The following is a 13,001-nucleotide window of genomic DNA, read 5'->3' as shown; positions in this document are numbered from 1 at the left end:
AGTTAAAAATATGTGTATTTTTTAGGCTAGGTGAGGTGGATCATGCCTGTAATCCCAGTACTTAAGATCAACAAAATAGACAGACTGCTAGCAAGATTAATAAAAAAGAAGAGAGAGAACAATCAAATAGATGCAATAAAAAACAAAGGGGATATCACCACAAATTCCACAGAAATACAAACTACCATCAGAGAGTACTAAAACAACTCTATGCACATAAACCAGTAAACCTGAAAGAAATGGATAAATTCCTGGATACTTGCACCCTCCCAAGCCTAAACCAGGAAAAAGTTGAAACCCTAAATAGACCAATAACAAGGGCTGAAGTTGAGGCGGCAATTCAGTCTACCAACCAAAAAAAAGCCCGGGTCCAGAGGGGTTCACAGCTGAATTCTACCAGACATACAAAGAGGAGCTGCTACCACTCCTGCTGAAACTATTTCAAACAATACAAAAAGAGGGAATCCTTCCCAAATCATTTTATGAGACCAACATCATCCTGATACCAAAATCCCCCAGAGACTCAAAAAGAAAAGAAAACCTCAGGCCAATATCCATGATGAACATAGATGCAAAAATCTTCAATAAAATACTGGCAAACAAATTGCAACAGCACATCAAAAGGTTATCCATCATGATCAAGTAGGCTTCATCCTGGGGATGCAAGGCTGGTTCAACATACGCAAATCTATAAACATAATCCACCACAAACAGAACCAAAGACAAAAACCACATGATTATCTCAATAGATGCAGAGAAGGCCTTCAACAAAATTCAACAGCCTTTATGTTAAAAACTCTCAATAAACTATGTATGGACTGAATGTATCTCAAAATAATAAAAGCTATTTACAACAAACCCACAGCCAATATCATACTTAATGGGCAAAAACTGGAAGCATTCCCTTTGAAATCTGGCACTAGACAAGGATACCCTCTCTCACTACTCCTATTCAAACAGTGTTGGAAGTTCTAGGTAGAGAAATCAGGCAAGAAAAAGAAATAAAGGGTATTCAATAAGGAAAGGAGGAAATCAAATTGTCTCTATTTGCAGATGACATGATTGTATATTTAGAAGACCCTATCGTCTCAGCCCAAAATCTCCTGAAACTGATAAAGACTTTAGCAAAGTCTCAGGATACAAAATCAATGTGCAAAAATCACAAGCATTCCTATACACCAATAACAGACTTAAAGAGAGCCAAATCAAGAACGAACTGCCAGTCACAATTACTACAAAGAGAATAAAATACCTAGGAATACAACCAACAAAGGATGTAAAGGACCTCTTCAAGGAGAACTACAAACCACTGCTCAAGGAAATAAGAGAGGACACAAACAAATGGAGAAACATTCTATGCTCGCGGTTAGGGAGAATCAGTATTGTGAAAACACCCATACTGCCCAAATAAATTTATAGATTCAACGCTATCCCCATCAAGCTACCAATGACCTTCTTCACAGAGCTGGAACAAACCACCTTAAACTTCATATGGAACCAAAAGGGAGCCCACATAACCAAGTCAATTCTAAGCGAAAAGGATAAAGCTAGAGGCATCACACTACCTGACTTCAAACTATACTACAAGGCTACAGTAATCAAAACAGCATGGTACTGGTACCAAAACAGAGATACAGACCAATGGAACAGAACAGAGGCTGCGGAGGGAACACCACACATCTACAACAATTCAATCTTTGACAACTCTGACAAAAACAAGCAATGGGGAAAGGATTCCCTATTTAATAAATGGTGTTGGGAAAACTGGCTAGCCATGTGCAGAAAGCAGAAACTGGGCCCCTTCCTGACACCTTACACTAAAATTAATTCCAGATGGATTAAAGACTTAAACATAAGACCTAACACCATAGAAACCTTAGAAGAAAACCTAGGCAAAAGCATCCAGGACATAGGCATAGGCAAGGACTTCATGACTAAAACACCAAAAGCATAGGCAACAAAAGAAAAAAGAGACAAATGGGATCTAATTAAACTCCAGAGCTTCTGCACAGCAAAAGAAACAATCATTAGAGTGAACCAGCAACCAACAGAATGGGAAAAAATTTTTGCAATCTACCCATCTGACAAAGGACTTATATCCAAAGTCTACAAAGAACTTAAACAGATCACAAGAAAAAAACAAACCCATTCAAAAGTGGGCAAAGGGTATCAACAGACACTTTTCAAAAGAAGACATATATGAGGCCAACAAACATATGAAAAAATGCTCATCATCACTGGTCATTAGAGAAATGCAAATCAAAACTACATTGAGATACCATCTCTGCCAGTTAGAATAGCAATCATTAAAAAAAATTTGGAGACAACAGATGCTGGAGAGGATGTGGAGAAATAGGAACACTTTTACACTGTTGGTGGGAGTGTAAATTAGTTCAACCATTTGGAAGACAGTGTGGCGATTCCTCGAGGACCTAGAAATAGAAATTCTATTTGATTCAGCCATCCCATTACTGGGTATATATCCAAAGGATTATAAATCATTCTATCATAAGGACACATGCACACGTATGTTCATTGCAGCACTGTTTACAATAGCAAAGACCTGGAACCAACCCAAATGACCATCGACGATAGACTGGACAGGGAAAATCTGGCGCATATACACCATGGAATACTATGCAGCCATAAAAAACAATGAGTTCGTGTCCTTTGTAGGGACATGGATGTACCTGGAAACCATCATTCTCAGCAAGCTGACACAAGAACAGAAAATCAAGCACCACATATTCTCATTTATTGGTGGGTGTTGAACAATGAGAATACATGGACACAGGGAGGGGAGCATCACACGCTGAGGTCTGTTGGGGGCAGACTAGGGAAGGGACAGTTGGGGGTAGGGAGTTGGAGAGGGATAACATAGGGAGAAATGCCAGATATAGGTGATGGGGATGGAGGCAGCAAACCACATTGCCATGTATGTACCTATGCAACAATCCTGTGTGTTCTTTACATGTACCCCAGAAGCTAAAATGCAATTATATATATACACACACACATACATATATATATAAATGTAAATATATACACACAATTATATATATATAAATGGCAAAATTACCTTTATACACTACCGGAAAAGACACCCATGGATTAAAGTTTAGAATAGGCATACCACGATCCCCTTTGTTTTAAGTACATGTTGTGCAAAAGTCTAAAGCAGCACTGCCCAAGAGAAACAGAATGCAAACCACAAACATGAGCCACCTGTGGTACATTAAATTTTCTAATAGCCACATTTAAAAGGTGAATTGAATAGAGTATTTTAGCCCAACATACATATAATGTAATAACTTCAACACATAGCCAGTATAAGAAGTATGAAGGATATTTTGCATGCATTTTCCTAAGTCTTGGAAATCCAGTGTGTATAATACTGCATCCTTCCAGCTCTTCCCAACCTGGGCCAGCCCCATCCCAAGTGCTCAGCAGCCACATGCATTTACCCTATTGGACAACGTAGGGCCAGAGAACGTGCCTAAATGGTCAATAGTAGCTGTTCCTGGGAATGAGACTACAGAGCTTTTGTCTTTTCTGCATTGTATGATTGTTTCAATAATCATTTGTATTCACAGAGGGAAAAGAGAAGCATTGTGAAAAATGCTTTTTAATTTTCCTTTAAAGCTATAATAAGAGACCAGAAAGCACAGCTTAAATTGAAAACTTCTTTCCGACTGCTCTTGCTCCTTCCCCAGGGGTGGTGGGGAGTAGGAACCTTTTCCTCCAATGCCTTGTCTACCACTCTCATAGTTATGTATTGGTAGCAATCCTACTTCCTCTCACCAAGTCCCCTTATCATCAATACCCCTGCAGGACAGCAGGGGAGGGTTAGAGAAAAAAAGATGCTAGCCACATAATGCTGACTGCCACCCAGCATGGTGACTGGAGGGAGAAGCCAGCTGATGAATAGTTGCCAGCAGCATGTTAGACAAGCACTTCACATGGATTTGGATCATAAGCCTCCAGTAACCTTCCCATGGTGCAGGCACCACCCCAATTCCTCAGATAAAAAAAATCAAGGCTTACAAAGTATCTGTTCCAACGTGTTGGGGCTGAGAGCATTTAACCACAATACCCAGGGTGGTCCACACCAAGATCATAGTCACAAAGGCCTTACAAATGCCCATACCAAGCTCCTGATCTTACCTTTATTAACACCATCGTATCAGACAACTGTGTTTCTTCATCAAAGAAAAGCAAATCCTAGGCATCATTTGCAAGAACCCCAGATCCTGACATTTCTTCTAAGCTCATTCTTAAATCTCCAAATGTAAATAAAATACTTTCACTTAGACAAACTATTGTCATCCCAAACCCAACATGTCAAAAATCAAGAATTATCCCTGCTCCAACCTGACTTCTTTCTGTCCACACTCAAGCTGGACAATTCAAGGTCATAGTTGACTCTTCTACTTCCCTTGTTCTTAATAAAACATTTATTGAGTTCTAGTCTCTGTAATCTCTATGCAACTACTAAAAATAGTAATGGGTACACGTAGCACCCAGGTCTTAGTTTTTAAATTCCATTCTTCAAGAAAAGGAAACTGACAGGCATCAGCTTAACCAAGGGATCAAAGTAACCCATCAGTAATGAGTCATGTTGATATCATCTATCTCCTGAGGTGGTGGAGTGAGAAAGGCACACCATTTCTGATGCGTCCTTGCCCAAAATTCACAACCTCCATTTAAGCATAAGACAATCAGGCAAACCCAAAATCATTCTATAAAATAATTGAGAAACGCTTTTTTTTGAGATAGGGTCTCACTCTGTCACCCAGGCTAGAGTGCAGTGGCACAATCACAGCTCACTGCTGCCTCAACTCCCAGGCTCAAGCAATCCTCCCGCCTCGGCCTCCAGAGTAGCGGGGACCACAGGTGCATGCCATCACACCCAGATAATTTTTCCTATTTTTTGTAGAGACGAGGTCTCACTATGTTATCCAGTCTGGTCTCAAACTCCTGGGCTTAAGAGATCCTCCCATCTTGGCCTCCCAAAGTGCTAGGATTACAGATGTGAATTACTATGCCTGGCTTGACCAATGCTGTTAATGTGTCAAGGTCATGAAAGACAAAAAAACTGAGCAACTGTCACTAACTAGAAGGTGGCAGGGAGCTACAACCCTAAAGGCAGTGTGAAATCCTAGACAGGATCCTGGCCCAGAAAAAGAGCATTAGTGATAAAGCCGGTGAAATTCCAGTGAGCTCTACAGACCATTTAGAAGTATTACCGAAATGTTAACTTCCTGGTTTCAACAATTGACTATGGTTATATGACATGTTAACACTAGGGCAATCTGGGAAAATACAGAAATTGCAGTAGCTTTGCAATGTTTCTGTAAGTCTAAAATTATTTCAAAATAGTTAAATCCCCAGATACATCTAGCTCATGCCTGTCCCTATGCCTTAAACTCACTCTCCCCGTCTCCTTCTGATAGCATCCTTCCTCACAGCCTCCTCATGCATTTCAAATCCTATTCGTTCTTTAGGCCGCAATCATGTCCCACTACCCCTTAAAGGAAGCCTTTCTGCCAATACTGTAGCCCCTAGACCAGCACTTCTACAAAGTGCCTATAATTTCTACAAAATGCCTGTAACTTGTATGTGCACTCTTCTAGTGATGCACAGATAAACCTGTATTGTTAGTGTTCTTTGTGTATTTAGCTTTTATCACCAAACACACTAAAGGCTCCCAAAAATGTCTGGTATGGCCTCTATTCTCCAGGATTTCAGCCTACTTAGAAAGATAAGGCATCACATAAAAACTAACAAAAAAGGAGGGCAGGGCAAGAGCCTGCTCAATGAGTACATGTTACAGGGGGTCAGAATACACCACATCCACAAGCACAAATTTCAAAATTCTAATGATCGTCAATAGGGTCAGGAAAGATCCATTGGGTGTATAGGCCCATCTAAAAAGGGGAGCAGAAGGTCAAGGGAGTTGGAACTAGGGATAGGAGAAGAAATAAAACCATATGCAAGACAGGAAATGAGGTTCAGAAGGAAGGTGACAGCATGACACACAACCTCCATGCTTCTCCTCAGCCTCTCCTGGGACCCTACAGGGGCCAGGGCCCTTGAGATTCTCAACATCCACTCAGTCAAGCCACCATGGGTTATGGGTTAACTTGGGCTTTTAGAATCCGACCCTGAGATGAGGATTCCTGATCAAGAGACTTGTGAGGCAGTGTTTTCAAGAAAGACTGGTAGGGGAGTAGAGAAGACGGACAAGGGAGGAAAGGAAGCCAAGCAAACGTGACATTAAAGAAAGTCCCAAGCACAGTGTCTGTAGCTCAACCGTGCAAAGAAACTGAAAACAGTATGGGCCACACTTTAGAGCTGTTCCATTCCCAAGGTGAGGGGATAGGAAACCAATGTCATTATACTGCCACTGGTTAAGGACTGTTCCCCCTTTGCAGAGGATGTAAATTCCCAGGCTCCCCATGCACACAAAGACAGCTTCAGGAGCTTTGACAAAGAGACAGGTGCTGGCTGGTGGGAGCCAGCTACAGTCAAGGCAGTATGCAGGGAAGGGAGTAAGGGAGGGACAAAAGGAGTATTAACAGCACCTGCTGACACTCTTCAAGTCCTCATGTCTTTAACACTGTCACCACTTTTTGGAAAGAAGAATATCACTCAGAACCACCAACAAAAGATGGAATCATCGGCCCCTCCAGCAGTGGTGAATGGGTACAGAGGAAGCAGGTGGCTCTTGCTGCCTTCAGACTGACACTTGGGAGAAACTTACCTTACCTGAGAGATAGGTAAGGGACAGTTAAAGGACACCTGCCCAAAGCACAGGAAATCTATTTTCAAGTGATTGGTCTCAAATCAGCACCCTTCGTAAAGGCTCCTGGGTAGAAAGCTGCCACACACAGGGTGTGTCTGCCAGTAACACTCAAAACCCATTGCTCAGACACTACCTATCATTTAGAAGCCAAGCAGGAAAAAAGGTTATTCGAAGGCACTGGTTTCAAGGTACCAGTTTCAATCTGATGATTTCTCAATCACTCTGCTGGCTAGAATCAAAGTAGCATATTGAAAATCCAGGTGTTCAAAATAGCAGCATTTTTTGTCCGAAATAACTCTTCTATAGAAAAGAGTTGTATTATGCAGCCTGAGGAGGAGAAGTTATATTTTACACTTTAAAATCAGACTACTATCTGCAATCATCATAATGAAATTGTATTCATCATGCTGGCACATGTGTAGGCTTCTTTATGGGACCTATGCAAAGCAAATTAAGCCCACATTGTCTTTTCCAGTAGATTGGAAGCCAAGCATTCACACTGGCCATATGCATGCCACTGTGACACAAGAGACCATCATCGGCTCCACCTTTGGAACTGAAGTAAGAGTGAATGAGGCTGACTCACTTTGACATCACCCTGAAAATGTCTGGCACTGGCTGGTGTTCTTTCTCCATCCAGAAAAACCTCACTACAAAGAAAACAGTTCCTCAAAGATGAGGTGTTGGGTCTTCTGAGAACAGGAGTGCCTTTGTTCATAGAGAAATGCCCTTTGGCCCCCAACCCCTCCCAAAAAAAAATCACTTAACATATAAACTGCCAGTTGAAGAGAACAGATCAAGAAGAGCAAGAACACATTTTACTGGATGGAGGGGAAAAGTCTTTTCTTAGTTAATTAGAAATATACTAATATTAAGTTCTTACCAAATGCTATTTAATACATACAAGCTAACATATATTTAAATGTTTTGTGCTCCAATAATAACATCTTCTAACTCTGTCACAAAAGCAACAGGTATAATCAAAGAGCTTTAAATTTTCATTCCCAAAAATGCATAAATGCTGTTAGCATAATGGGTGATTATTTCCATCCCGAATAATACATTGATGTGTGTGTCTGGTGCCAGTGTTCATCACATTAGGAAAGCCCACTCACAAGTTAAAAATAAAAGAGAACATCGGCTATTTTCATAATACGCTAAAATGAATAATCTCCAAGAAACAAAGTGAATCTGAGTAGCAGGCATGACCTCCCTGTGTAACTTAAGATTCACGTGCACACCGAGAAGCCAGCTTGGCAAGTGGGGTGACCATGGTTGGGCATCTACACAACTGCTTCTCATAGTAAAGCACAAGTGTGCTAACTGCCAGGAAGAGTAACAACTCCTCACAACGTAAATCTCGAAGCTACTGTATTGGGTCCCAGAAAATCTCCTTAATTTCAGAATCAAAACCCTAAGTGATGAAGAACTGGAAACTCATTAACAGAGCAAGGTTCAGTCCCGCAGCCCTTAGGGAAGAATTCTAATATTTGTTTTGGATTAATTATGCCAACCCCTCACAACAATGAAGCTACTTTTTAAATGTCTTATATCCAAGACCTTTCTCTGGTGACGCCAGTTTTTTACATATCTCCACAACCTGAGAAAAGGTACACTGAAACCCAGGTTCAGACTCCCATATTTCATCGTGTCTAAGAATTAACATGCAATGTATTCGTTTCTAACTAAAAAGCAAATTCAGTGTTTCTTCCTACAAGTGTTGTCTTTAAAAGCAATCTGATACTCTTGTTTTTCAAAACTAGGGCTTCAAAAATTAACGGTTTATTCAATTGTCCATTAGCCTCCTATGAGCGCTATTCAAGGTAATGAAAAATGCATATCATGAAAAAACTTCACATGGATTTCAGAGGTTTTTTTGCACCAAAACAAGCTCATAGTTTTATACTTGCTAGAACAAATACGAACAAGATCTAGAACAGGATCTAGTTTGAGGCACTAAGAAGGATAAGTCATCAGTTTGAAAAGAGCCCCTATCAGGGCAACACGAATTCTGCTAAAACTGAAGCAAGATCAAACATCAAATTTATAATGAAGTGTGAAGAGAAGAATTATGAAATCATTATGAAAAGCTTATGGGGACAATGCCTCCAAAGAAATCAGTTTATAAGTGGATACCTTGTTTTAAGAGGGGACGAGGTGATGTTGAAGATGCAGCCTGCACCAGCAGACCATCGACATCCATTTGAGGAAAAAAATGTATCTTGTTTGTGTCCTAATTGAAGAGGGCTGACAATTAATGGTAGAAACAACAGGCACCACCACAGACATCTCAACTGGTTCAGCTTACATGACTCTGACCAAAAATAAAGTTGAGCAAAGTTCCCACTTGATGGATACCAGAACTGTTGCACCCAGATCAACTGGAGACAAGCAGAGCTTTCCATGGAAATTCTAAACAAGTGGGATCAAGACATTTCTTTGAATTTTAACAGGGGATCAAATGTGGCTCTCCCAGTTCAATCCCAAAGCAAAGACCAATCAAAGCAATAACTGCCAAGAGGTCCGGTCACAGCAAAGGTGGATTGGTTCAGAGCAGAGATCACAGCAACATTTTGGGGGATGCTCAAGCCATTTTGCTTTACTTTCTAGAAGGCCAAATGATGATGATATCTGTTTATTATGAGTGTCTTGAGGAAGCCAAAGCTCAGCAGAAAAACACCCAGGAAAGCTTCACCAGAAAGTCCTTTTCTGCCACAACAGGGCTCCTTCTCATTCCTCTCAAAGAAGAGCAATTTCACAAGAGTTTCTATGGAAAACTATTAGGGGTCCACCTCAGTCCTGATTTGCCTCTTTCTGACGTCGTGTCCTAATCTTGAAGTAAAAGGCCTACATCTTTTCCCGTTAATAATGTAAAAGAGACTGCACTGACATGCTTAATTTCCCAGGACCCTCAGTTCTTTAGGGAGGAATTAAGTGGCTGGTATCACAAAAGTGTCTTGAGCTTGATGGAAATTATGTTGAGAAATAAAGTTTACATTTCTTACTTTATCTTTTAACTCCATTTTTCTCCCACAAACTTTCCCCCTCAGACAATGCAGCAATTCAATATTGCCTGATAAGGGACTTTGTCACATTGTAGTCATATTCAGTTGAGTCACTCCTTTTACTTAGAAGTACAAGTTGTACCTCCATGCACCTTAATGTAACAAAGCTTGGGCTCTTTCAGTACTCAAGTGCAGATTTTTCTCTGCCTCACTGGCTTCCAGCCTCCAGTCCCAGCTCCTAATAACCTAACCGGCTACAGGGAAAAAAATCGAAAGCTGAGCTTTTAGGGATCCTCCCAAGACCTCCACAGCTAAGAGGGGTGGGGTGTCGTTCCAACGCCAGGACTACCACAAAGTTCACGCCCTGGCTCTCGCCTCCCCCCCTCCTCCCCCGGAGGCCGTCGCCCATCCCTGATCGCTGCATGGGGGTCCCCAGTGGGCTCCAGGCGGTATCTGAGGCTGCAGCGGCCCCACCCCCAGTTAAGTGACAGTCTCCGTGGCCACCCGGTGAGCGTGAACCCATCCCGGCCCTGCTCCCCTCCAGGAGAAAGATGAGAGTTGAAAATTCCTCGAACTTAGACGGGTGGACAGCCCAAGGAGCCAAAGGGCTCCCACATGGGCTGGACAGCCGCGAGTGATCGCCAGGCAAGGACGCGGAAGTGACTGTTCCTACCCCACCCAGACCTGTTGGCCCGGGCGGGTGTCCCGGGAATCGTACACCCAGCAACGCGGGTGCACACCACACGCACACAACTCTGCACGGAGGCGTGTACACAGGCACTGTCAAACGTGTTTTCGCCACCCGAGAAGACGAGCAGGAAAACCAGGCATTGGTCTATCCAAAATTGTTTTCTTAAAGGGGCATGGGTCACATGTGTAAAGGCTTTTGCCCTCTCACTCCTGACCACAGGTTGAAACTCCAGGGGTCCCAGGCGGCTGCAGCGCTGCCTCGAGCTCCCCGAGAAGCGATGACTCGTCCCTAACTTTAACCACAGCAACTGCTGCTGAACGCGGGCGTCTCCGCCCCGGCTGCACCTGTTCCCGATTCGGAGCACCCAGCCTGCACATCCCTTCTGACCTTGAAGGCATCCTGAAACTCACACCCTCCTCCCGATTTGGCTTTACTCCACCCCCCTCCCCAGAGTCACTGAAGCCCTCTAGGTACCAGAGGGGCCGGCGTCAAAAAGCCCATTACCGGCAAATTCACACCGCTCTTTCCTGGGGTCTCTGGAGATAATGGAGCACCCCTCTACCCATCGCTTACCCCCACTCGGTCCAGCCGCCGAGCCTTCACGCCAGGTTGGACCTCCTCCCTCTCCACCAAGTGCAGAACCCCCAACTCTCCCAAGTCCAGGGTTGCCTATCGTGGGTATGCGGGAAGAAAGGACGCCTTGGAGGTGAGCCCTCAGGAGCCAGAGCCCCCAGGGCAGAGTTCACAGTGGGGACAGGGTACTGCGCGCGGGCACACCGCGGGGCACCGTCCGGCGCACAGCGCTCAGAGCTGGCAGGGTCGCCCTCGCGGTTCGGAGAACTCGGCTGGAGCCGAGCCCGGGCAACGAAAGTAGGGGGCGCGGCGGGAAGAGGGCGACAGCCCCAGCTTGGGGCTAAGCAGTGGCGCTGCGCGAACTCCAGGAGCCCGGCAGCCGGTCATTGCGGGCGTTCCCGGAATCGCCAAACTTTCTCCGCCAACTGAAGTTAGGGACGCCGAGGACTGAGACAAGAGGGACAGCAGGAGGGGTCTCCCGTCACCTCCCGCCCCCAGGAGTCGCGGGAGAAGGCGATCCTGAGTGTTAGGTGGCCCCGAGCGCGCCGCCCCTTCCCCGCGGCGCCTCCCCCGCGGCCGCGCTCACCTGACTGTAGAGCTCGCCCACCGACATGGCTCGGGCCGGGCGGGGCTCGGGCCCCGGCTCCTTGCTGCCCCGCGGCTCTCAGTCCGCTGCCAGCCCGCCTAGCGCCATGTTCCCGGGCTGGCCTAGGAGTTTCTCGCTCTTCTCGTTCTTCCGCGACCTGCCGGGCCGGCTTCCCGGAGGTTCCTCGGCCGGCTCGCTCCCGGCTCCCTCCCGGCGGCGCGACCTTTACTCCCGCGGCGGCGGCGCAGCTGCGGCCGGGCAGGAGTTGCGAGCGCCGGGGGAGGAGGCCGCGCGGCGCCGCTCCCCGCCCAGGTGTAGGGAGGAGGCGAGGGCCGGCGAGAAGGAAGGACCCGCGCGCGTCAGAGCGGACTGCCCGTGCGCTGCCGCGCCTCTGAGCCCTGCCGGTGCCCGGCCTGACGCGCCCTCCCGCGCCCCCACTGCCACCTGGGCCTCCGGGCCGGGGGCGGGGCGCTCTGAGCTGAGCTCGGGGACCAGTGCGGGCCGCCCCCTGCTGGACGCCGCGCGCGCAGGCACAGGTGCGCCCGGGTGCCCACACCTGCCCCGCCGCGCCCCGCTGCCACCAGCACAGGGCGCGGCTGAGACACGCACGCACGCGGTGCAGAGTAAAAGGGGAGAGGAACTAAAAAGAGAGGGGGAAAGAAGAGAGAAGCGTTTATGGCTGGAAGGCCCCCAGACTTTGCCCTCGATTTTACCTGGCTGTATTCAGCGCTTTCATTATTAAAATTCGGTTACTCGCAGATCGTTGTTAAGGCCTTCCGGATATACATTCACCAAGGATCTCCTTCAAACTGAACTCTGCGCAGAAATCCTTGCAGAAACGTGGGAGTCGTAACTCCTGTAAAAATACTGGCCACTTTCGCCCACAGCCTCCAAGCAGACTCCAGGCCACTCTTCTCAGGGGACTTTTGCTTTTCCGGGAAGTCTCGCGTTCTCCCAACCCCTGTCTCTCCTACTTGCAGACTCCCGGTCCTTTTGCCACTCACGACCTCATTTATTTGTGTTCCCTTTGCCCATGGCACTTCACTGCCTACAGCAACTTCAGCTCCTCTCCTACTTCCAGGGGAAAGTAGAAATTTCAACCAAGGGGAAAAACAAAATTGCCAGGAGTTGGGAGGGAGAGCAGGGGCTGTCAGAGGAGACACTCCCTTCTGAAGGTGACATCTGCCCTGAACCAGGGATGGCCCCTGAAGGTGGTTCGCAACCAGAAGATATATCTGTACCAGCTGGGGCAGTTCGGGAGCCCCCCCCCCCCAGAAGGTGATTCTCAAAGGCATCCCACCTGGAACGCAAGAGCCAGTTGTAATTCACCTGCGGAGTCCT

At 45.9% G+C, this 13,001-nt stretch overlaps 1 protein-coding gene across 1 annotated transcript in view; it reads right to left on the bottom strand.

Annotated features, from left to right (window-relative positions):
* Nucleotides 1-12,072, bottom strand: part of MYO5B (myosin VB) — a 398,063-nt gene extending 385,991 nt beyond the window's left edge. The window contains exon 1 of the mRNA XM_017529641.2: nucleotides 11,661-12,072. Within this exon, the coding sequence (XP_017385130.1) occupies nucleotides 11,661-11,687 (27 nt within the window). The 5' untranslated portion in view covers nucleotides 11,688-12,072. The remainder of the gene's footprint in view (nucleotides 1-11,660) is intronic.
* Nucleotides 12,073-13,001: the final 929 nt, after the last annotated feature.

The sequence above is a fragment of the Cebus imitator genome, unplaced genomic scaffold (assembly GCF_001604975.1).
Source record: "Cebus imitator isolate Cc_AM_T3 unplaced genomic scaffold, Cebus_imitator-1.0 Scaffold60, whole genome shotgun sequence".
NCBI classification, from domain to species: domain Eukaryota; kingdom Metazoa; phylum Chordata; class Mammalia; order Primates; family Cebidae; genus Cebus; species Cebus imitator.
Note: the sequence above shows the minus strand (reverse complement) of the source record. Positions and strands in the feature narration are given on the sequence as shown.